General features: G+C 36.8%; 1 protein-coding gene across 12 annotated transcripts in view; it reads left to right on the top strand.

Annotated features, from left to right (window-relative positions):
- LOC117411427 (syntaxin-binding protein 5) overlaps positions 1–25,472 on the top strand; it is a 173,748-nt gene that overhangs the window by 3,163 nt on the left and 145,113 nt on the right. For all 12 annotated transcript variants that reach the window (XM_059025169.1, XM_034018960.3, XM_059025167.1 and 9 more), the window contains exon 2: positions 43–140. In XM_059025169.1, the coding sequence (XP_058881152.1) occupies positions 43–140 (98 nt within the window). The remainder of the gene's footprint in view (positions 1–42; positions 141–25,472) is intronic.

Below are 25,472 nucleotides of genomic sequence, written 5' to 3'. Positions count from 1 at the left end.
TGCAACGTCACTGCTGCGTGCTTGCTATTCGTGGATCTGCAGACGGTCCGTCATGGATTCCCCTATCAACCTTCCGCAATGGCTTTTGATCCTGTGCAGAAAATCTTGGCCATTGGGACCCAGAATGGATCTTTGAGGCTGTATCCTTTTTTAAAAAAATACAGTAACAGTAGTGTCTGATTTGCCTTGATTACAAATGCATTTAATTGCCTCAAATGTGAATCACTGGCCTTCATCCTTTATTCAGGTATGTACGTTTCTTGTTTAGGGGCAGGGGAATTTGAGTAAAAGAAAGCATTTTTTTAACCATGTTGTTCTAAATACCATTATACAAAATGATGATTTAAAGGTATCCATTAGGAGCAAGGTCATCTCTCTGTCACTTGTTATCATGGAGCATTCACTGGGGCAATGTCCCATTATTAAATAAAGAACAAATTGATTTGGAGTTAATGTATGGTGGTGTGCCATGTGGCATTCCCTAAAGTGTTAATGTGTCTGCATATTTAATAGGAACATTTAATGTTGTAGTCTTACTGTACAGTAAAGGGTTACTTGTGGTTGCACTGTGTTGGCAAGAGTTTTTGGAGTGGACAGACACTGATTCTGTGAAAGATGTAGACAAATAATTAAGGTGAATGGGAAATTGTGATATTTTACAACTATTTTTTTAATACTGCTATTGTAATTACATTTTTACCAAACATACAAATTAAAATAAATGTATGATTTAAGATTTGTTTTTGTGTTTTCTACTGAAATACAACTTCGTTAAGGCTGAAGATAAGCTGTTTAGATGGACCAAACTAGTCCAATACTCTAGCAAAATAATTATTCAGTTATTTTGTGACCTGAGCAACTGTAGGCTTAATATTTAAAATGCCAGCAGTCATGTTTGGTGGCATTTCAGCTTATCCTTTCCTTTTAGAATACTGAATTTGTTTTCATTACATTTTTATTGTTAAATAAGATAAAGCACAGGCAGAACAGACGCATTCTGTTTCCACAGTGTCTTGGTATGAATGAAGGATTTGGATTCCTTTCATTATTTTGACCGTACCCGCAATTTTCCATCAGTATCAACAGAGATGAGTGGCTGTCATGTAGCATTTAAAAAATATTTACTGTTTACAGATACATATTTGTCTTGACTCCTATTGTGTATGTTGCATGGATTATGGAACCCCTAATGATTTTTTTTGAATTTCACCAGCTAGCAGCCCTTGCTAGTGTCTGAATTGACCCTGGGCTATTCTCAAAGCTATTTAATCCAAGCATGATGTTTTTACAAAGTAATAACACACCCAATAAAGTTGCCAAACCAGAAACAAACATATTTGATTGCTGGGGCTTGTGAGTAGTCTTGAGTTGTTTCTTATTCCTTTTAAAATTGTAATGGTGTTTTAAACCCCATCAGACAAATATAATGTCAATGATGATTGGTAGTAAATGGCTTTGAGAATCGAGCTCCCTGGGTTATGACATGTGATAGCTCAATGAGGCAGACAACAAGGAGGGGGTTAGGTGTCTCAACAGTTAAGAAGTACATTAGTAAGAATCAGTGAAGTGAAAATCTAGGGCTACCTAATTTTGCCTTTGGTAACAAAGTCCAAGGTAAGTCCTAATCAAGGTCTGTGAAGCCAGCCATACACGCTTTATACTTGCAGCTGTTGATTTTTTTTATTTTTTTTATTTTTTAGCAGGCGCCCTTATCCAGGGCGACTTACAATTGTTACAAGATATCAAGTTATTTTTACATACAATTACCCATTTATACAGTTGGGTTTTTACTGGAGCAATCTAGGTAAAGTACCTTGCTCAAGGGTACAGCAGCAGTGTCCTCCATCTGGGATTGAACCCACGACCCTCCGGTCAAGAGTCCAGAGCCTTAACCACTACTCCACACTGCTGGCCACAGATGTAGTATTAATCAATACAGAATACATTTTATACCAAGCTTTTTTTGTTGCATTTTAGTTTTTTTCTTTAAGCTAAAATGGGGAGAAAATATTAATTCCATTCATCTAATTCTTTCTGTTAGAGCCTAAAGTAGTACTGTAGCAGTGTCCAGGGCTTTTCCAGATTTCATCCTTAGGCTTTGAGTCTGCTTCTTAACTGCTAATTTCTGTTCCGTTGGTTTTTGTGCTTTGCCTCTGTATGCTTCTTATGGTAATATAGTTTGAAGTAAGGCTACATTTCTATTCCCAGCAATATCTCACGATGAAGTTGTGCACAGTAGGGTTTGTAGCTTTTTTTGATCAAAAGTCACCATGGAGGTTCAGTTGCTCGGAGACCTACTGTTTCAATATCGAAAGACATTGATGACAAAATTAAGTTAACAGCACTGTGTTGCTGCTGAAGTCAGTAGGTTTTAGCTTAATACATCTACGAGATGTAACACCACAGTGCAGGTTACTATACAGATGCCTGCCCCCCCTTATTATTTATTTATTTTTGTTGCTTGTTCTAGTGTACTTCTACAGCTGTTTCCTCTGAGGCAAAGATAAATTCCTAGCAGTTTAAGCGATTCTTTAAACTGTTGATTTTGATTCTTCCTGTAAAAATGTATTTTCTCCAAGCTAAAATAAACATGGATAACAGGCATGCAAAATAAATGATTGTGTTTCCCACTGTAGTGTAAAACAGTGTGCGGTACAGGTGACCTTCTGCATAGCCATGCCTGGTCTTTGTGAAATAAACCCTTCTGGGGATTTACTAATAGACCTATATACTGCAGTGAATGAAATATAAACATTATGATGATGCAGCTGAATTGATGGCTCAAAATGTAGTCCTGCTTTTGCACCCAGATTCATCAGGCAGGATGATTTTACTACTGAATTAGAAAAAAAAAAAAAAAAGCTTATCATGGTTTTCAGCGAGTTTTAAGAAAAATTGTTTTTTTTTACATGTCAGTAATTTGGAATTTGCTTCTAAGCTAGCGATCTCAGAGTATGCTCTAGAACAGTTGTTCTCAAACTTTTTGGACCTCGCCCCCCCTTCCTCTTGTCTGTGGTACTTGATGCCCCCTCCGCCACACATATGCACATATACAAAAAAATCCAACATGGCTGTGGCTTCTCTGTATGACACTGCTGTTTTGTGTTTTTTTTTTTTCTTTTGCACGAACCAGCCACCGATCCATCATAATAAGAGCAAACAACACTGCAAATTACAGATTACCGATTGTGACCCATGCTTACTAACATGCACACCATGTAGTAAGCTGATAAACAACATACATTACCAGATGGCAGTCGACTTCATCCAAAAAAGGCACCAGTCAGATGCACAGTGCCATCTACAAACGTTGACATGCCTGCAGTTGTCCACAGAGATTTGTTTTAAGTTAGTATATATCATATAACAGGAAATTTTGGCTGGTGTTAAATTCTGCGAATTTGCTACCTTGGGGGATTTTGACGGTTTTTGAATTGGTGTTTTTCACTTAGCACGTTCACAAAGAAAAATGCCACACAGTTTTGCATTTTGTAATTAATTCCAAAAACATTCAAATAAATGTTTACTTAATGAAATATGTCTGCTAAAACAGTATCTCATTTACAGTAACACATTATAGTACCTGAAATGTCACTGCAGCAACTTGGAGAACAACAAAGAATCCCTTCTAAAAATCAGTTACAGTATTTATTGATCTTATAGGGCCCTTAATTTTAAGGTACCGATAAACTTTTACAATACACATTTGCTATCTCTGTTTTAAAACTTAGCTGTGGTTCACAACATAACACAGTGGAATGAGCACAGTATCGTGTAACTGTAGGACTATTGCTACGTGTGAAAACTTTAACAATAAAGCCAAAACAAAATGCTTTTAATATGCTTTGAAATAATTTCAAACTGGTTAATAGACTAGCAAGCACTGGCAAAACCAGCTCAGTTTTATACGGTGCAGAACTAATTTAGTTTAACGTTTTGTTTTGTTTATGGACTTTGTGATACCTTCACAATGGGTGTCTTCAGTAATAATCGTATCTGCAACGTATCGACCATAACAATCAACTATTTGGGCTCCCAAGTGGCGCATCCAGTAAAAGCACTCGCTAGAGTGCAGGATGCGCTCTATAGCCTGGACGTCGCCGGTTCGAGTCCAGGCTGTTCCACAGCCGACCGTGGACGGGAGCTCCCAGGGGGCGGCGCTCAATTGGCCGAGCGTCGCTCGGGGGGAGGGAGGGTTAGGTCGTCCAGGGTGTCCTCGGCTCACCGCGCAGCAGCGACCCCTGTAGTCTGGCCGGGCGCCTGCGGGCTTGCCTGTAAGCTGTCCAGAGCTGCGTTGTCCTCCGACGCTGTAGCTCTGAGGCGGCTGCACGGTGAGTTTGCAGTGTGTAAAGAAGCGGGCGGCTGACGGCACACGCTTCAGAGGACAGCGTGTGTTCATCTTCGCCCCTCCTGAGTCAGCGCAGGGGTGGTAGCGGTTTAGCCTGTTCTGTATACCAGTCTGCCAGAGGGCGGGATTGCTACAAGCACTGTGTGCAAGCCTCTGATTGGTGGAAGTAGTGTTGGTGATCCAATCAAAACCGCCAAAATAGATTAGATTATCCTCCAGTTATACAGTATAGGTTAAGATGTTGCCAGAATTAAAAAAAAAAAAAAAAAAAAAAAAAAAAAAAGAAAAGAAAAAAAAAAGCAATCAATAAAAAAAAATCATGAACCTTCTACAGCCCCCCGGGATACAGTCTGTGCCCCCCAGTTTGAGAACCACTGCTCTAGAATACAGACTGGGTCTGGGGTTATACATGTCTGTGTTTACATAATGTATGGAAGCGCAGCAAAGCAGCAACAACATAATCAATTTGCAGGGCTGTTGTGTTGCTGCAAATGTCACATCCATAAAGCTGGAATTGCCCTTAACTTATTTTTATTCTCTGGGTGTTTCATTTTTTTCTTAAGTCATTTTAACCCTATTTGTCCACTGAGTGACCTCATTATTTACTCTTAGCTATTCCAGGTTATTTAGCTTGCATGGGATAGGGTGTGCATGCACCCTTGGTTATGTTAAAGATAGAGAAGTGCTTTTTTTTGTTGAAGGTATTGACACAACATAACCCTTTCAGGTAACACTTTATGCGTTATTAAGAGTTGGAATAGTACAATTCTTACAAAAATATTTTTTGTTTGGATTATGAAATGATTTACTTTGTTGGAATTCAATGGAAAATTATATTTTAGTGAAGTAATAATTTAAATTCCAACCACTTCCTGTAGCATGTTACCTTAAATGCAATGCTTCAAAAGAGAAGGGGGGAGGGAGGGTTACAAGGATGCCTGTGCAAAAACAAGATGGTCTACCTTTGTAGAATTAATTTCCTTATACTGCACTGTAAATTTTCAATAACAAAAATCATGTGATATTAATCCTTCTTAGTTGGGAATAGCATTGTTTATCAGTACATAGGGTTTTATGTTTTTCATTTGCCTAAATCTGAAGTTTTAAGATTGATTTAAAGGTTTCCTGCCTACAAAATAAATCTGACAGTACCACACAAAGTAGACTTTAAATATGTTTTATACATTTATGGGCTGAATATTTAAATACCACAGAAATATATTAAAATATAACAAGATACATTTCCAGGTGAGTGTTTTCAGGGAGCAGGGGGTAAATGAAGAACAATTATCCCACACAGTCTTTCGGTATTGGCAGTAAACATAACGTTTGGGGTACTTGCGAGATAGCTTGCCCATGAAAACCATCAGCCTAGTTTTCATGATGATGGGTTTTATATTCAGAGATACCAAGGTATTTAGTTCTCACCACAATATATATATATTGAAGAGTATTTTGGTCTCCAAGCTACTGGATGTTCATAGCAAAATTGCAAAAATTGTTTCTGTTATAGTATAGGCTAAGTAGCAGGTTTTGCACATTACACCAACTTTCATTATTTCTGGTATTTGCACTTCAGTTGCAGGATGTCCTACCTGATTGTTAATTACAGTCAGCAGATGGACGGTTTTGCTTCGCTAGCTTCTGGCTGATGTGTTACTGTTATTAAGTATCATGTTGGGAGCATGCTTTACATTTTTTTTTTCGAGCTGCTGACAGAATTCGTGCAGTTTAGGCATTGGGCCTGCTCATCAAAGATACAGTGCTTGTTTTTAATTGATCTTTCAGCTTGTTTGTGATGCTTCTGCACTACTTTAAACTCAATAAGCTGCTTGTCCAAATCTTTGACAAACATTTTTTTTCTATCTTTCTTACCCTCCTCTCCTTCCTTCCTTCCTTCCTTCCTTAAACATTTCTGCGCATAACTTGCCATTAAGACCATGTTATTAGGCAATATTGGGCTGAGTCACAGACGTTTGAGAACATTTGGCTGGCAACCAAAACAAAAATTCTTGGAAATGAGTTGGAGAGGATTATAGGAATACGTTTAGTATGAAAATGGAATTATTGAGCAACAGTACAGGATTTATTGGGCCGATCGCCTGCATTTAGGATTATAAACAAAACTGCTTTATCTGACATTGCTGCTGAGGTTAAAAAGACACGTAATGTCTGTGGGTGCGGGTATACATATTATCTACTCAACCCTTGCTAGTCAGGGTTGTGCTAAAATAGTGGGACTGAATCACTACTTTGCCAAAGTATATTTTTAGTAAATTCCTAAAACAATTGATTCTTTTGATTATAAAGGCAGTCCATGAGACCAAGGGTAAACAACTTTTATTATATGAATTAGCAAGGCTCGAACTTAACATATATTTGGTAGTATTTTGCTACCCAAAACCCTTAATTTGGTACTAGTGTTTTTATACAGTAGCATTTTTCTGATACCTTACGCTGCAGTTTATATGACCGATCCTCAGTGAACATGTATGCAGCTTTTTTGTTTTCTTTTAAACATGTACATTATTAGTATTTTTCATAAAGCAGGAAACCATTGCTAATAGAGCTTCCCTATTTGTAGATGACTGAGGTTTGTACCGTCCCATGTAGATACACACGAGGCACACAATGCAAATCGTATTATTTAAGAGAAAATAAGAAAGTTTACAAACAAGAGGAGGCCATTCGGCCCATCTTGCTCGTTTGGTTGTTAGTAGCTTATTCATCCCACAATCTCATCAAGCAGCTTCTTGAAGGATCCCAGGGTGTCAGCTTCAACAACATTACTGGAGAGTTGGTTCCAGATTCACACAATTCTCTGTGTAAAAAGTGCCTCCTATTTTCTGTACTGAATGCCCCTTTATCTAATCTCCACTTGTGACCCCTTTGGACAGTGGAGTACAAATACTGTCACAATGGATACAATTTCAAGGTATAAAGTTTATTTTATAGACCAAAAGTAAAATTAAATAACTGTTAAAAACATTACGATTTTATAAGATAAGACAATGACCTAATATGATATTAAGTTTTCAGTATCTATAAAATGCTAATTTAATCTGTCATAGAGAATGTCGCACCCGGGTTTGAATGTTAACCCTGGTTTCACCCACTCTAAAAATGAACACATAATAGGTAGATAAATTATTAATCAAAATTCTGACTATGAAAAATATAATAATAATAATAATAATAATAATAATAATAATAATCTATCCAAATAATGGCATCCTTGTTTTATCAGTACGAATAATAGACAAAATACAATCTTGAGGTGCATTAATTTATCTGTTTTCTTTTTATAATAGATTATCACTACCTTGCATACTTCTCCTGTTTAACTAGTGAAATGTGTGCTTTAACAAACAATGTTATACAAACTATAACTTAAACACCTAGCTAACTAATGTAATATCCCTTATTCTGTTATTACTTTATTAATTTCTTCAAAATTGTACAGCATTTAAAAATGCAGTAGAAAGGCAGGGTGCGAGCTGACATATTTATGAACAAACCAGTTAGTATAACACGTTGTATGAATATTTTAAATGTAGCGATACCATGCTGGAATTAGCTTTCATTTTCAAAAGAGCTTGGTTGTGATTGTAACCTTATAATTTATAAGGTCAAACAATGCAGGATTAAACATTAATGTGACACACGTTACTTTTTTTAAAATAGTTGTCTTTATAGCTGTGTTTATGATTTGTTAGTTAACGAAATCTCAGTCAAGGGGATAATTTTGTGCCAAAGTTAATTTGCAGAGATGAAACATAACCTGGTTAACCGTACTGATGCTTAGATGACAGATATGGTTGCATTCTTGTAGAACTTAAGGATAAAACAAAACACATTTTTGAATTGCTTTAGTTCCATTACTTAATTGAGCACAAAGTGGTTTCAATAAATACTTTCTGATTTTAAATGTAGGCCTACTATGTGATAGTTTGGGATATTCAGCCTATTTAAAACAGTAGGTAGGTATTTATTGTTTAAATTATTTTTATATATAATTTGTCAAATAAGACCATTTTGCTACTACTACTTTCCAGGCAGGTAGCAAATCCTCACTACGGCCTTAAAGTTAATTTCTAGCCCTGGGCATTAGGGACTGCTGATTTTAAATTTTCTTCAATCCCGGTTATTAATTTTAAGGAATTTAATGGAATTACCTGTTTACCCGGTTTCTGGGTAGATGTTCCTCATTTTGGTTATTTATGGTTTTTACTGGATTATACGGGTAGCACAAGGAATTGGGAGAAATTCCTATCTCTTCCCCAAACAAAAGATCAAACGTCATTGAGCTGGCCATGTAACTTGGTGAAAGACTAATCAGTCTTTTTATAAGGCTGACGTATACTGTCAGCTTGAGACAGGGTTATCTGAGGATGCAGGCATCTCCAAATTAAACCGTTTACAACCACAACAAAATTTCAGTGAACTGAGTTAAGGGAGATGATGTGAATGAGTTTAGTTCATATCTCAAACTAATACAGTAGGCAGTTTGCCTGTAGTTGGCTTGAAAATAATTATTGTGAAAATAAAAAATGCACGTGTGGTGAAGATGATGTTATGTTTTAAGTCTCTCTGTAGTTATGGAGAAGCATTTCCGGGGCAGATAAATCCTACTGGTTACAGTAGCAGTCCTGCACTTGTACTTGTACTGTGTATTTTCAAGGAGCATGTAGTAAATATAAGGGATATACTGAAGGTGCTCTTGCATATGAAGATTGTACAACAACAACAACAAAATTGAGAAATGCCTTTGACATGTATTACATACTTTTATTTCAGTGCATTGTCCCTCGTCCACTAATTTGATATGCAAATTGAAGGCCTTGAATGTATTCATGTTGTATAAAATCTCCACCTCCCTGTTGCAAAGAAAATACTGATGATGTAGGCATTCTGGTGACTTCAGTGCCTTCTTGGCTAGAATGAACTCTATACTGTTACTGTAGGTTCCTAATTTTTTGTCCATTTCAAGTGTGTGTTTTTTTTTTTTTTTTTTTTTTACAATGCGGATGTCTGAGCTGAGATGTTGGAAACTACATTTTGATAACCACTAAGCACTGACAGTTACTGTGGGATGCTATTCTATGTGCTGTGGGTGTTAGTCGTGTTTACTTGTACTGACACAAGTTAAGCGTTTGGCTGAGAATATGTACTGAACTGTGTGCTACTGATATAGGCCTACATGTTTTCAATTTATGTCTAATGTTATAGTGTCTGTTTTCCTAAATGGGGTGGATCGTATTTCTATTCCAAGGCCTGAAGGGTCATACAGTAATAGACCCCAGCAGCCATGAAAATATTGCTCTGTTTTATTTTAAGTGCCTGGGTAATAATTCACTAGAAGGCCAGAATCTTGGTCAGATACTCTCGCATTTCCAGACCTACAGGTCCATGATATTTTTTTGTCATTGGCCCTGATCTGTGATTCCCTGGAGCCTTAAAACATGTCATCCATATTGCGTGTACCAGCTTTGAAAACCATGATTGCTAGCAAGTTGTCCACCTTCCCATAATTGTACATACGAAAGCCAGTTATCTCCGTTGTAGGTTGCTTTGTTTAGATAACTGTTTTAAGTGTTGCAAAAAAATGTCTGGCAGCTGATTTCCCAGAAGTCTTTTGTTGCATAGCTGCTGGCTGGTGAGAATGCTGGATGTCTGTATCTGAGGGTTACGATTCCCAACGGTTTGGATCAGTTCAACTGACAACAAATGTATTCACGGAACGTTAGTAATTAATTCTGTGACATGCAAGTAAAGATGTAAAATTTATTGATCATACAGGGAGATCAAGAAGGGATTGAGTTTCAAAGGCACAGCATGCCTCTTGGTGTGAGAAGGGTTTGTCAGAGTTCTTAAAGCCAGAATTGGAATCAAAATGCGATGTGATTTATCTATCTTTTTTTCTATTTTTAAATATACATGTATATGTATATATCGCTACATTTAAACACGTTTTATACATTTACACATTTAAATAAACATTTTATATTTTTGTTGCTACATAATATGTGTACAAATTGATTGGTTAATTAACTGATTAATTGGTAGTTAAAGTCTGCAGGCCATTAGAAAGTAGCCACAAAGAGTTAATTATAACTGCAGTCTAACCCATATTCTGGGGCAAGTGATTTTGACGCTGATGTCATTGCTTGCATCATTAGCAGCATCAGCTAAAAAAGACTGCATTATTAAAAAAAATAATTAAGAGACCACTGCAAAATTATCAGTTTCTCTGGTTTTACTATTTATAGGTATGTGTTTGGGTAAAATGAACATTTTTGTTTTATTCTATAAACTACTGACAACATTTCTCCCAAATTCCAAATAAAAATATTGTCATTTAGAGCATTTATTTGCAGAAAATGACAACTGGTCAAAATAACAAAAACGATGCAGTGTTGTCAGACCTCGAATAATGCAAAGAAAATAAGTTCATATTCATTTTTAAACAACACAATACTAATGTTTTAACTTAGGAAGAGTTCAGAAATCAATATTTGGTGGAATAACCCTGATTTTCAAGCACAGCTTTCATGCGCCTTGGCAAGCTCTCCACCAGTCTTTCACATTGATGTTGGGTGACTTTATGCCACTCCTGGCGCAAAAATTCAAGCAGCTCGGCTTTGTTTGATGGCTTGTGACCATCCATCTTCCTCTTGATCACATTCCAGAGGTTTTCAATGGGGTTCAGGTCTGGAGATTGGGCTTGCCATGACAGGGTCTTGATCTGGTGGTCCTCCATCCACACCTTGATTGACCTGGCTGTGTGGCATGGAGCATTGTCCTGCTGGAAAAACCATCCTCAGAGTTGGGGAACATTGTCAGAGCAGAAGGAAGCAAGTTTTCTTCCAGGACAACCTTGTACTTGGCTTGATTCATGCCAAAGCTGCCCGATTCCAGCCTTGCTGAAGCACCCCCAGATCATCACCGATCCTCCACCACATTTCACAGTGGGTGCGAGACACTGTGGCTTGTAGGCCTCTCCAGGTCTCTGTCTAACCATTAGACGACCAGGTGTTGGGCAAAGCTGAAAATTGGACTCATCTGGGGGTGCTTCAGCAAGGCTGGAATCGGGCAGATTTGTCTTTGTGAAGGACGCATGAATCAAGCCAAGTACAAGGTTGTCCTGGAAGAAAACTTGCTTCCTTCTGCTCTGACAATGTTCCCCAACTCTGAGGATGGTTTTTCCAGCAGGACAATGCTCCATGCCACACAGCCAGGTCAATCAAGGTGTGGATGGAGGACCACCAGATCAAGACCCTGTCATGGCAAGCCCAATCTCCAGACCTGAACCCCATTGAAAACCTCTGGAATGTGATCAAGAGGAAGATGGATGGTCACAAGCCATCAAACAAAGCCGAGCTGCTTGAATTTTTGCGCCAGGAGTGGCATAAAGTCACCCAACATCAATGTGAAAGACTGGTGGAGAGCATGCCAAGGCGCATGAAAGCTGTGCTTGAAAATCAGGGTTATTCCACCAAATATTGATTTCTGAACTCTTCCTAAGTTAAAACATTAGTATTGTGTTGTTTAAAAATGAATATGAACTTATTTTCTTTGCATTATTCGAGGTCTGACAACACTGCATCGTTTTTGTTATTTTGACCAGTTGTCATTTTCTGCAAATAAATGCCACTAAATGACAATATTTTTATTTGGAATTTGGGAGAAATGTTGTCAGTAGTTTATAGAATAAAACAAAAATGTTCATTTTACCCAAACACATACCTATAAATAGTAAAACCAGAGAAACTGATAATTTTGCAGTGGTCTCTTAATTTTTTCCAGCGCTGTATAATAAATAAATAAATAAATAAATAAATAAAAATTTAATTTAATTTAAGTCCAGGGATGTTCATGCAAGTAATCATGTAGCATGGCCACAGTTTGATTTGATATACTGGATAGGTTATTATATATTTATGCTATTGATGAAAAAGGTGCACAAGCTTTATTGGATTAGGCACCCCAGGCCTGTAATGCGAGATTACCACATGATCAGATGGGGGGACTCGGCAAAGAACTGCAGTACTGGAGGAAGTCGGATTTGCCAATGAGTGATTGTCTAGATTGTTGCCCAGAGCAGGTTTGACAGTAGCCAGGTCAGGGTAAGGAAGAGCCCAGCGCTGTGATGCCGAGATAGGAGTTGGTTGTGGAAGAAAAGGCACATACATGTTACACTTGCACAAGGAAAATTGAACACCAGAAAGGAAATGCTTGTGCTTATTTTATCATTTGTGTACTGTGCTTCAGTTCTGTATTCTCAGTTTTTACCAGTTACTGTACTGCAAGTGTGCAAAGTATTCTGTCTTTGTAAGAATTCTTCAAAACATGGACAGCTAAACCAATCAATTTTTGTAAGTCAAAAGTGAGTTAGTTAAAAGCACAGCTTACTGTGTAGGGGAAGGTTGCTCCAGGTCTGAAGGTGAATGGTATGGATGTTCATGTTGTACCATACTTGCATTGATTCTATGAACTCATCTTGCCATTGGCTCAACTCCTGAATAAACATAAAATGAACTGTTACCATATGGTTAGAATACTGCTGAGCATTTGTTAGATATTATGACAAATAAGAAGTTTACATTACCATATGTTTTATGAAGGGTCATAGTCACCTAATATGAGTTTTGGGCTGTAAATATCTAAAGAGACTTACTTAATCTTGAAACGGCTTAACTGGGCACTATTTTCTCAACGGTTAGTGTAATTAAAAACATTAAAAAAAAAAACTACTTGTAGCTCTTTAACTTTACCCACATTGATTATAGATAGGGCTTCTGATTTTTTTAACCGATAAACAATACCCCCGCCCTGGAACACAACAAAACAAAGTTAAACCTGTATATAAGAACATAAGAAAGTTTACAAACGAGAGGCGGCCATTCAGCCCATCTTGCTCGTTTGGTTGTTAGTAGCTTATTGATCCCAGAATCTCATCAAGCAGCTTCTTGAAGGATCCCAGGGTGTCAGCTTCAACAACATTACTGGGGAGTTGGTTCCAGACCCTCACAATTCTCTGTGTAAAAAAGTGCCTCCTATTTTCTGTTCTGAATGCCCCTTTTAGTCTCCATTTATGACCCCTGGTCCTTTTTTCAAGTCAAAGAAGTCCCCCGGGTTGACATTGTCTATACCTTTTAGGATTTTGAATGTTTGAATCAGATCGCCAATAAACACCGGAAAATAAATAAATAAATACATAAATAAATAAATAAAAACCTACCTTCCCAGTGCAGGTCAGCAATGTCCCTCCTTCCTGACTTGTATCTGTCATTGATTCGTTCTGAATACTTTAAACCCACCCCAACTACTGAGTGACAGCAAATTCCTACATTTCTGTTGGAGACTCCACCTGCGAGATTTAAAACGAGATTACAATTAGGAATGGAGGCTTGTTCGCGGGATTTAAAGATGGATTACAGTTAAGATACAGAGGATTTAAAACAGAATTGGCGAAATGTAAAAAAAAATGCCTACACATAAAAACCCCGAAGAATGTGCTCGTACCCATAAGGATTTTGTTGTGGAAGACAGCAAAGGAAAGAAGGCACAAATTAAGTGTGCAAGTATTGTCGAGTTACTATTCATATTTTGACAGAAAAAATCCACACAAGTATTTTGTAAAGTAACCGAAAACAATTTCATACAGTATATAAAAAGCGAAAGCCCCCCCCCCCCCAAAAAAAACCCAACTCAAATAGCAAAACAATAAGCACCGAAAAATGCAATTTAATAAAACCTGAAAAACAGAAACTCTAATTATAGACCACAGGTCCTTTGTTAAGTAGACAGCACCTTGTAGAAAACTCCACTTTATTGGATTGAAGTTTTATGCATCGTTTCACAATTATTTGTTTTTTGGCTTTGCATTTTACTTCCGGTACAGCCTGAAAAAAACCCATTTAATTATGATACAATCCTCTTACTGTTTAAGCGTACTTGCCAGTAACCTTATATCACTGACCTTGGGAGCCAGGCATTTTATTTCTCGCATTGATGGTGGTTCCAATAAGATTTGCTGTTGAGAGCCTTAATGATTCAGTTATATACAGAGGCTTTTTTCTTTCATTTGCATTTGACAATATAATGCCAATTTAGCACAACCCTATGGATGTTTGTCTGCATTATATTTTAAGAAGAACAACATTTACAAATTATAGGATTCTTAGAAGTAAATATTCGGTTGGTAAACAAAATCTTTATTTTACAAATGTTAGTGACCCAGGAGAACCTTGTGGCTTGCTGTATAAAGTGGCTAGAAAACTACTTTTTAACACCGTTAAGTTATGTGAGAAATAGTTTAGATGCTGAATAAAAATGCCATTATAAACGCCATGCTGGCCTGAAGTCAATGTCTGTACAGATCTTACCTTTGGTCTTCTAGTGCCGGTATAGTTTTATAATGAGAATGCATCATTAATTGGAATGTAGGCCTACTGTAAGAAGCCAAAATGGTTGAAGTTTGAAGGGAATTCAATACAAGTACAGTATGTAATGGGAGGTTAATTTACAGTGGAGGTGGCTATACACAGTGTTTTGTTCCTATTATTTTCTAGCTATATTTTGAGTAATGTTCTGAATTTGATGGAACTTTGCATGGGTATTTTCTATGATTCCCATTTGACAGGAATCAAGACAACAGGCGTTTGCCAAGCCCTTTAAGTACTTTTTTGGGGGTAAAGAAATGTGTTTTGCTTTAAGTACTTACAAAAAGAACCCCAAAAAAATAGCACAGCACAATGCATTATACAATACTACTAGTAAATTACATTACTACATTATGGATATTTGGATAACAATATTGTAGTATATTCTAAAATATTTTACAGACTTCTATATAGAGAATCAATACACCATACACTGCTGAACTTCCTTTGGGTTTTAACAAACCTGGGGTGAATGCAAATTGTAAAACATATTGTAATAAATTACTTAATTATTGCTTACCATTACCTACAGTATTAGTGATTCAGACTGCAAACAACATTTCTAGTGTGCAGTATAACCACAGAATAGGAAGAACAGAAGTTCAGAGCTTATAGAAGGCCTGTATGTTTGTAGCATTTCTAGGGTAAATGCAGTATTGGACTGATTTTACTGTCTAGGGGAGAGGAACAAAGGCCTGTGTTACACTGCAATACTAAATGGCTTTTGAATGAATAGAATAGGACTGTATACAAACATTTAACAGACTTATAAAAATGTGTATTATGACATATAAGCATAACACCACTACTGGTATATTTATATCACTTTGGACAATAAGATAGATAGATAGATAGATAGATATCTCTATCTATCAGTTTAACGTGAGTTTCATACCATTTGTTGTTAAATATATAATTATGGATCATAATTTTCACCAAAGGGTTCTATTCCTGAGATTAAGGTTCATACATTTTGTTCCAAAGTACAGGTATGTTCATAACTCCTCTGCATTTCTTAGATCTGTCACAAAGTGAAAATTATTAATATTGCTGTATTATTAAGAATGCTGTTTAAGGAACTTCATTCTCCCCTCATTTATTTTTAGTGCAGAGTGGGTGAACTATTGCTGTCCTAAATCTTCTGTTGACATATGTAGAACATTCTTAGTGTCTGTTAAAGGACCTTAAGAGAAATTAGTTTTAAATGCTCGGACAGTCAGTATTTAAATGCAAGGTACTAAATTACATCATTTTTATGCATCCCCTCAAATGAGTTTGTATGAATTTGTCAACCTTGCCTGCCTGCTGTATCTTTTTTTTTAACTTTTGGTCAGTCAGGTGACTTTGTATCCCCAAGTATTTTTCAGACATTGTATTGAATATGATTGCATACAGAGTGGTTGCCAGTCTATAGTATTGTGTACTTTCCCTTGGAATTCATCTGGGTATGTGTGCAGTAATCTACAGTACAGTAGGACTGGGAGGGACTCTTCTAAAAACACTGAGGAGGTTCCCAGCAATACCAGTCATGCCTTTTATATTGTATCGTACTATTTACTATATGTCTGCATGCTGATTCATCTGTTTGTATAGATTAAACAACGTAAAAGTATATTGTACTTGTCTGCACTGTATTGAATATCACACCCTTATGGTTTAGTGCCATTGTTCTGTACTTGTTGTGCAGTAGATACAGTGAAATTATTCTTCACATTTAAATGTCTGTAGGAGAACTACAGCATGTACACTGGCAGTGAAATCGCATGAAATTGACCCCTTTAGGAGGAACTGACTTGCTTGCCTCTTCACTACTGTATTGGGGCATTATGTTGTGAGCACTGTTGTTGCAATGACTATTCTTTGTTTTTTTTTTTGTTTTTTTTTTAATTGACCACCCTTCCTCCCAGCAACTGATTTTCTATCTATTTTGCCTCTACTGTCCATTCAATGTTGGGTGCTGAGTAAGTACTGCAATAAAAGACCCTGATATTGAGAATCATTATACAATAGGGAAATTAGGGTGTTCCCCAAAAATCACTGAAAGTGCTCATTCCATTTTTAAGCTGTACCAATGTTTTGGAAGCACATTATGCTGAGCTGTACATAAACAGGAGGTATTTAAAAGACAGCTGAGGCTGCAAGTTTTCAAGTGTCATGAGACTCTGAACATAACATGCAGTGTTCAAAGAGGTTCCCACCCCCTCCACACTATTCACTTAGTGAACAACACAAACCTAAAATAAAAGCTTGCTGTGGGCTTCCAAGAACATTGAAAAGTATAAGGTTTTGTCCCAATAGGGACATGTAACCAGTTTCGTGGGAGGGTAGTTATAATAAAAGCTTTACCTTTCGTGATCTTCTATGGTTCTTTTCACATAGAAGATGTTTACTAAGAATACCCTTTACAGTACAAGGGTTGCCTCTTCTACCTGTTTGTCAGGTCATGAAGGAGTGGGTTTGAATTATGTGTTATCAAGTTCTTTTTTTATTTTTAAATTGCACACCTTCCAGTTTTAAGAGCAGCTTTCGCATGTAAATGTTACTGAAATATTACATTTTCATGCTGCTGTGAGTGGTATAAAGTGAAATCATAATGCTGTCCTGACTCACTTAGCATTTGAAGGCTATGGTATACAGTATCTTCGAACAAATCTGATTTTGATGAAATAAGGCTCTTATTTTAGTTTCTATGAAATGTACTGGGAATGTATTGTTTAAAGCTGGTGAGGGTAACCTGTATCAGTACTAAATGGAATGTTTTAGGTGTAGAAGTTCTTTTGGATGCAATTTTAGCATTTCATTATTTTAAATGTCTCCACTCATAAAATGCATGGCAGTGCAATGTTTCTTACACTGATGTAATGTGTTGCTGAGCTACAGTAGTCGCGTGTAAATTGTCCTCTTGGTGACCAGGTGGGCTTGCACAAAACTCAAGTACCATAGAGATTATTGACAAACAGATCAGCTAAGCCTCATTTCAGTCATGTAAACACCTGTGATTCTGAATAACCTATATATACTGCACAATGAAAACGCAACAGTCTTAAGTTTTACATCAATAGCTAATTGGGCACATACATAATGTTATTTACATTTTAAATAGTGAGCAGATAGGTTTGTTGATTATTTCAGTAGTATTGTTCCTTGGGATAACAAATACTAGTCCAGAGAAACCAGGAAACCGGCTCTGTGAGGTACAGGCCATGTCCTGGAAGGCAGAGGGTCACCACACCGGGCCAGGACCGTCACATCCAACTGATCCATCTGTGTAATTGTTTTCAGATGGCAGTAGCTACAGCACGAGAAATTCCAAGAAGAAATAACCCGCGCATCAGCAGAATGACTGTAGCTCGCCGTCTGCATGAAAATGATTTGCATGCTCGGAGGCCGTTCAGGGATAACATGTTGACAGCTGAGAGACGACATCGCCGTCTTCTGTGGGCCAGAGAACATCTGAGGTGGCGGCAGAGAGAGTGGTGGACTGTTTTATTCATCGATGAATGCCGTTTTGCCCTTGACAGACCTGACTGTGTTGTTCAAGCCAACCAGTGGGGTAGTGGAAGTGTGATGATGTGGGGAGGAATTTAACACCTCCTTTAACACAAGAACAACTTTGATGCAGATTGAGAGCAACCTTACTGCTCAGCGATACATTGACGAAGTCCTTGAGGCAACAGTTTTTCCATTCCTGCAAGTAGGGATGTCACGGTATCAAAAAATATACCATGGTTATTGTCGTACCACGGTATAATGTCATTTTTTTGTAATCCGTTTTTAAATGGCTATTTAAAGAAATACACTCAAGTCAAGTAATTTTTTAATAAGAAACTTTAAATTAAAGTTTTAAAACAAATACAACACACTGGTACTTACAGTTCTATCAGGCACTACCTAACTGGAAGTAGTGTTCACTCCAGCTCACACTGGCTCAGCAAAATAATGCTGCTTTTTTATTTTAAATTACTGTGGAGAAACACCAAAATATGAACATTTTCTGGACTCAGTCTGGAACGATAGGGGGTAAGGATGTGACCCCTGCAACTGAATACCCTCTTCATCTTTATCAGTTTGGATGGCATCCTATTAGTTAAGAGAACCAAAGTGTTACCTAGCAATAGCCAATTGAGTGCCTTTTAAGACATGCAGCGCCCACCCACTGATCTCAGCAGAGTGCAAAACTTAATGAGGAGAAGACGGCGCCTGCAAATTATTTTTTTATTTTTTTTGGTCTGCATGTTAACAGCAACGAACACAAAGGAAAGAAGAAAAGTTAAGTTGGGTATGACACAGTTGCAAAGTTAAGCGGCATCTAGGGGACTTTTTTTTTTTTTTTAAATGGGAATAAAATTGTATTAATTTTTGAATACATAAAACCAAAATTCCTACAACACTATCAACTCAAGGAGACTGCAACATCTTTACAATACCGTTTAAAATAAAAATACAAATGCCTGTAGCGTCTTAGACTTAGTTATATAGTAGTAAACAAACTTTTTGATTCTCTGCATTGGTGTGTGCTTACTGTGTTTCTCTTGACCGATAAAATAGATAATAGCTACTGTTACTTCTTTGGTTTGGTAAATTAATAGGAAGGCAGTGATGAAAAGTTAGTGTCTTGTTCTTGCTGATATTTGAGTATTTGTGGACAATCACATTTGCTAGCGATCATTGTTTAGTAGGGCGGTTTATATTAAACATGACATCACTTATTTAATAGCCTACATGGATAATCTCATGCATGGCAGTTTTCAGAACTTGAGATGTCTGTGTTCATTAGTTAGTTCTAATGAACACAGTGGCTCACCGATAGACAAACGGTGAATAAAAAAAAGTGCCCATATCATGGTATAGAAAAGTGGTTGTGGTTTCAAAACCGTGGCAGTTTATACCACGGTTTACTGTAAAACCGGTATACTGTGACATCCCTATCTACAAGCCAATCCAGAAGTGTCGATTTTCCAGCAGGACAATGCAAGACCACACAGTACTAGGATTACAGTTGCACGACTTCAAGAAAACAATGTCGAGGTCTTGCCGTGGCCATCTTTTTTTTCTCCTGACCGGAGTCCAATAGAACATCTATGGGACCAAATCGCCATTGCCATTCACAGAGACAACCATGACCAACCAACCTTCACCAGCTGACTGCAGCTGCACAGGAAGAGTGGCGGAACATCTCACAGCAGCCTATCCAGAGGCTGATCAGGTCTGTGCGTCAACGGTGCCAGGATTGCTAATGCTCAGGGAGGTCATACCCGATACTAACTTTAATGTTTTCATTTTAAAAGTGTGTCACATTTCATACTAAAAACTTGATTCTTTGATCTGTATTTTTGTTCACATTTTTTGTGATTTTGTTTGATATCTGTTTAAAATATTTGATTAAATCCATAGACCTGAGTGTTGCGTTTCTTTTGTGCATCAGTATATTTTATTTATTTATTTTTCTTTAAAAAATTTAGTCATCGCCAATGGTTTTTACCCTGGTTTTCTCCCCAATTTGGAATGCCCAATTATTATTTTTATCCCAGTTCACCGCTGCAACCCCCCGGCGACTCGCGTCATCCGAAACGTGTTCCTGCCAATCCATCACTTTTCACACTGCTGATCCACAGCGAAGCCACCAGACCTATAATACCGGAGGACAACACAGATTCGAACCTGCGATCTCCAGGCTATAGGGCGCATCCTGCAAGATATTTTACTTGGATACAAGCATTTTTAACTTCATGCTTTTTATAAAAAAATAAAAATGTAAAATGTACTGTAAACATGGAAGGCAAAATGGCTTTGCATTTTCAGGGGTGTGCAATTCGTATCGCCTGGTGCCCGGGACAACAAGATTTGTGTGACGGACAAGTTTTGCTGTTATGCTTTGCCCGTCGGACAAGTAGTTTTTATTTATTTATTTTTCCTATGTTTGTTCTGTTGCTATAAAGACACTCTGGGTATATTTCTAGAGAGCAACGCAAGTTTCTGAAAACAGAATTGCAGAAGTCTAGCACATACATACAAACATTTTAAAAAGTGTACGTCCCACCCCTATCACTTCTGATTGGCTAGCTGTGGAAGAAGCCGATCTTCTTTTGGTTACAAAGAAATCCAAAAATGGCTGCCTGAGAGCGAGAGCCTCTGTTAAGGCACAGACTGATCTTTTAAACTTAAGGTATTATTTACATGTTTTTGTAGATTAGCAAATAAGTCATGCTGCTTTCTTATTACACGAACCTGGCATTTAAATGCTGCAATATAGTAAAGTTACGAAAAAACAAAGACACCATAGTCGCTAAGGTATTTGCGGATTAGAAAAAATAATTTCTTCTACTCATGAAAAGAAAACACTATTAAATATAGTTTTGTTAATTGCAATTAGAGGGTTGTCAAAGTTTTGATTTGGCCCCAGCCCTACTTTGCTATTTACCATATTTTTTTATTTTTATTTAAATGCTATATTTAAAACCTTTTTTTTTTTTTTTTTACTAGATTTGAAAAGGTGATATTAGTTATTTGTTGGATGTGCACAATCCATCCATTTTTTTAACTATTAAAACATGAAGATTGTCAAATATGTTTATAATGATAGAAATGAAATGCTTATATATGAGATTGTCTGTAAAATATTTTATTATTTTTTTAAAAATAAAATAGACTAATTGTGTTTATGTATTTCTTTTTCAGTGAGAGTAGTGCAGGGAAAGAATGTTGCCCTTCCAAAAAAAAAAAAAAAAAAAAGCCATCAGGGTCCAGTTAGCCATCATGGGACAAGATGTTAGATTAGGAAAAATAGCTGTAAAATGTTCTACACTGTTTAAAAAAAACTTGACCTTTTAAAAATCTGGGGCTCTGCAGTTACAAAACTGAAAGAACGTCAAGAAAAACCAGAATTCCACAAAGCAGCAGTAATAGTTGGCAATGATTTCTGTACATCAGGAGTTGAATTCAGCTTATAGAAAAAGTGGAAAAAACCAGACAGAAGCTATTTTTATATTTGAATAACTCTAGTATTGCTTATTATAGATGTATTAGTATGTTACTTAAATTTACTAGCAAATGTGTTCCAAACTGCACTGAAGGGAACATTTCCTTAAAGTATGTTATAAATTTGTTGAGGTGAGGTGGGGTCACAGGGAACCTTTTATGTATCTTGAAGAATTTAGTGAACCTGTCAAGCTACAAGACTAGATCCGCTCCTGTTAATTACTAATTGATTGATTATGTTCACTGTTAAATAAAACTAAAGTCCTACAAGTTTTATATTCTACTTTTTTGTTTGTGTTTTGTGCGACAGGGAGGGGGCAAGTAGATTTTTATAGCAATTTGTCCCTTGGACAACAAGTTTTGTTCAAAAATTGCACAACCTTGGTTTTAGACATGGCAAACGTGTCGTTCTATGATTTAAAACTGCAGTATGATAGCATGTGATTACACCTAGTTGCATCATTTGTTATCAATCATTATATGCTGTAACCTTTTGTAATAATTATTTTTGTTTTTTATCTCCACTAATGGAGAAGAATTTTCACTTTAATGTGCAACACACATATTCTCCTGGCAAATGTGATACCACAGTTAGCCACGTTGTAGTGTGTGTATGTATGTATGTTTTGTGTTTGTTTGTTTGTTTGTTTGTTTGTTTGTTTGTTTGTTTGTTTTACATTTACTAAAGTAAGCTGACATCCATCCCATTTTTTGAAAGCAGCTTGAGGGGTTTCCAGTTTGCACCATTGTTAGGAAGGAAAAAGCACAGCACTGTGACAAGCCAGTGTACACTGTGGTGACGGAAGATACTGTATACTGCTGTTGTTGGGCATGAAAGCAGGTGTTTCACCAATAGAGGAATAGAAGGTTCTGGGCTAGAGCTAGCCTATATTTAATCAAATATTGCTTCTCAACATGTGAGGTGTATCTGCAGTTCTGCCCTACAGTGTATAGCAAGACATTGACTAAAAATAACACACAAGGCCTAGCTATGGCTAACAATGCATGTTGCCATTGGCAACTGAGTGGAGTGTTCCTATATAAAGGTGTAAGTTGGAAGCAGAGAACTAAATTGAGGTGAACAAAATTAGACTGGTTAATTCTGCAAGTGCTTGCAAAGGGTCTGCATTACTGTGAACTGTAAATACAGAAGCTCCTATTAATATAATATTTTGCAATTGCAATATAGCTTTTTGTGGCGTTTCTCAGTGTGGAATACATAACAAAATGATTGTGCTCCTTGTAAACAACACTAAAAGTTGAGGACAAGCTCTGCTCTGCGATTACTGTACTGTATTGCATGCGTCCCAAAATGCACTTCCTGCTGGATAAAACAAACAATCTGGTAACTCTTTTTAGATCCCTCTTGAAAGTTGTTTTCAAAACCTATTGCTGCTTGGCCGTGACAAGGTCCTGGATTAAATCAAAATGATGGTGCTGCCCTGAACTTTGTTTTAATTCAGGACACAAGTTTAATTATCACAGCAGTCTAGTAACTGTAAGAATATGGAAATATAACTTTGACTACTGTTAGTTAAATGATCAAATCCCTATTGAAATGAAAGAAAATGTGCGCTTTTCAAAAAAGCTGAATGTTTACCAAAACCAAAATAAAGAATGAAGTAAAAAATTCAAAATTGCAATGCAAACTATTTGACATTCTGATAAGAAAACATGCCTACTTAAAAGCAACACAGAGAAAACCTGAATGCCTGCAGAAAGTGCCTGAATCCCACATACAGGTATGAACAGTGTCAATGGGAAAGGTTTAAACAGGCTAACAACAGTTAAATATTTTGTTACGGCATTGTATTTATTATATAGGAGGCTGTGTGGTCCAGTGGTTAAAGAAACAGACTTTTAACCAGGAGGTCCCCGGTTGAAATCCCAGCTCAGCCACTGACTCGTTGTGTGACCCTGAGCAAGTCACTTAACCTCCTTGTGCTCTGTCTTTCGGGTGAGACTTTGTTGTAAGTGACTCTGCAACTGATGCATAGTTCACACACCCTAGTCTCGTATCTTGTAAAGCACTTTGTGATGGTGGTCCACTATGAAAGGCAATATATAAAAATAAAGATTATTGTTATTATTTATTATATTATGTATAGTACTGTATGTATAGGAATGCAGTTTATTTACATTTTTTTGTAAGTGTTCACATTTCTTTGGCATTGTTTCCTCCTTTTTATTTTTTAGGTACCGTATAACGGGAAATTTTGGCTGGTATTAAATTCTGCGGATTTGCTACCTTGGTAGATTTTGACGGTTTTTGAATTGCCGTTTTTCACTTAGCACGTTCACAAAGAAAAATGCCACAGTTTTGTATTTTTACTTTTAATTTAAAAACCATTCAAATGCATGTTTACTTAATGAAGTCGGTCTTCTAAAACAGTATCTCATTTACAGTAACTCGTTATAGCATCTACAATGTCACTGCAGCAACTTAGATAAGAACAAAGAAGGCCTTCTAAAAATGAGTTACAGGCTCATTATTGTTATATAGTCCTTAATTTTAAGATACCATGTTGGTAATTGGAAAGGAAGGTAATTGGAAAGGATTAGTAGCTGCAGTACACTTTAACGATAGGCATTTGCTAACTTTCAGTTTTAAAATGTAGCTCTGGTTCACTAACATAACACAGTGGATAATTTAGTAATTGTAGGACAGTATTGCTACGTGTGAAAACTTTAACAATAAAGCCTAAACCAAATTTCTTTCAATTTAAAACTAGTTAATAGACTAGCAAGCACTGGCAAAACCCATTTTTATATGGTGCAGAACAAATTTATTTTAACATATTGTTTAGGGACGTTGCGATACCTGCACGGTGTGTGTCTTAATAGTAATAGTAGTATCTACAACGACAATACAAATCCAAAGCAAATTTGCTTTTGTTACAGACTTTCTAATAAGTCCGGAGTAAACTATTTTGGCTGTTACAGTACTTAATTAAAAAAAAAAAAAAAACAACAACTGTGTAACATAAAAAACAGTGGTACCACAATAGCAGGGGCAATTTACACTGCCTCGGAGTTCCTGATCGCACATAAATTCCAGATTTCCTAAATTCATTGATGTAAATGTCCGGTCTGCTTTTAATTTTTTCAATTGGCTTCATCAAACTGCCATTCTCATATTCACTTTGACATCCGACACATTCTTTCCCTTGCCCAGCGTTTCTTTAACCTGTGCTGCATTCCAGTCTGTCAGAGGCCGGGATCACTCACTGTATGCCACACTTTGATTGGTGGAAGAATTATTGGCGATCCAATCAAAACCGCCAATAAAGCGGTATACAGTATAGTATATTATTAGAACACACACTCTAATACGGCACAATTGCAGTCCCAAACGCCATATTAGACAGGTTTTACTGTATCTGGATACACATGGTTGTTAAGTAAGTGTGTCTAGGGATAAAGATCATTGGTTGGAACATTTATTTGTGGATTGCTATGTCCTACTGTATAAAAACAATAAAATACATATGTAATTAATTCCTAACCTTTAATATTACAGTGGCATAGCCAGATGGCAATTGCTGTATACGATTTGTTTCAGTTTGTAACAGTTTTTTCCTTATTTAAAGATCAGCTACAACATTCTACCAGAATACTAATCCGCTTATAACCCTTTTATTTCCCTTATGATATGAAATACAAGTGCCTTATGGTTAACTGCTGAAAGAAGTTACTTCAGT

Source organism: Acipenser ruthenus, chromosome 6 (genome assembly GCF_902713425.1).
Source record: "Acipenser ruthenus chromosome 6, fAciRut3.2 maternal haplotype, whole genome shotgun sequence".
In the NCBI taxonomy this organism is placed as follows: Eukaryota; Metazoa; Chordata; class Actinopteri; order Acipenseriformes; family Acipenseridae; genus Acipenser; species Acipenser ruthenus.
Note: the sequence above shows the minus strand (reverse complement) of the source record. Positions and strands in the feature narration are given on the sequence as shown.